Below are 311 nucleotides of genomic sequence, written 5' to 3' on the forward strand. Positions count from 1 at the left end.
TGCTGCCGGAGCGCAACGTGAGCTACGCGTGGGCTTGGCCGCGCGTGGGGCCGGCGCTGAGCCTGGCGCTGGAAGCGCTGGAGCGGGGCGAGCCGCCGCTGTTGCCGCGGCCCTTCTCGGTGCACGTCGAGTTCATGAGCTCGGAGCTGGAGGGCGCTTGCTCCGAGTACGTGGCACCGCTCAACGCCGTGGACCTGAAGCTCTACCACGACCCCGACGTCCTTTTCGGGCCGGGCTGCGTCTACCCGGCCGCTTCCGTGGGGCGCTTCGCCTCGCACTGGCGGCTGCCGCTCATCACCGGCGGGGCGGTG

At 72.3% G+C, this 311-nt stretch overlaps 1 protein-coding gene across 1 annotated transcript in view; it reads left to right on the top strand.

The window, feature by feature from the left end:
- Positions 1-2: 2 nt before the first annotated feature.
- The window catches only part of NPR2 (natriuretic peptide receptor 2), a gene marked incomplete at its 5' end in the record, with an annotated part of 11,190 nt that continues 10,881 nt past the window's right edge, over positions 3-311 (top strand). Inside the window, one exon of the mRNA XM_009285239.2 lies at positions 3-308. Within this exon, the coding sequence (XP_009283514.1) occupies positions 3-308 (306 nt within the window). The remainder of the gene's footprint in view (positions 309-311) is intronic.

The sequence above is a fragment of the Aptenodytes forsteri genome, unplaced genomic scaffold (assembly GCF_000699145.1).
Source record: "Aptenodytes forsteri isolate BGI_AS27 unplaced genomic scaffold, ASM69914v1 Scaffold120, whole genome shotgun sequence".
Lineage (NCBI taxonomy): Eukaryota > Metazoa > Chordata > Aves > Sphenisciformes > Spheniscidae > Aptenodytes > Aptenodytes forsteri.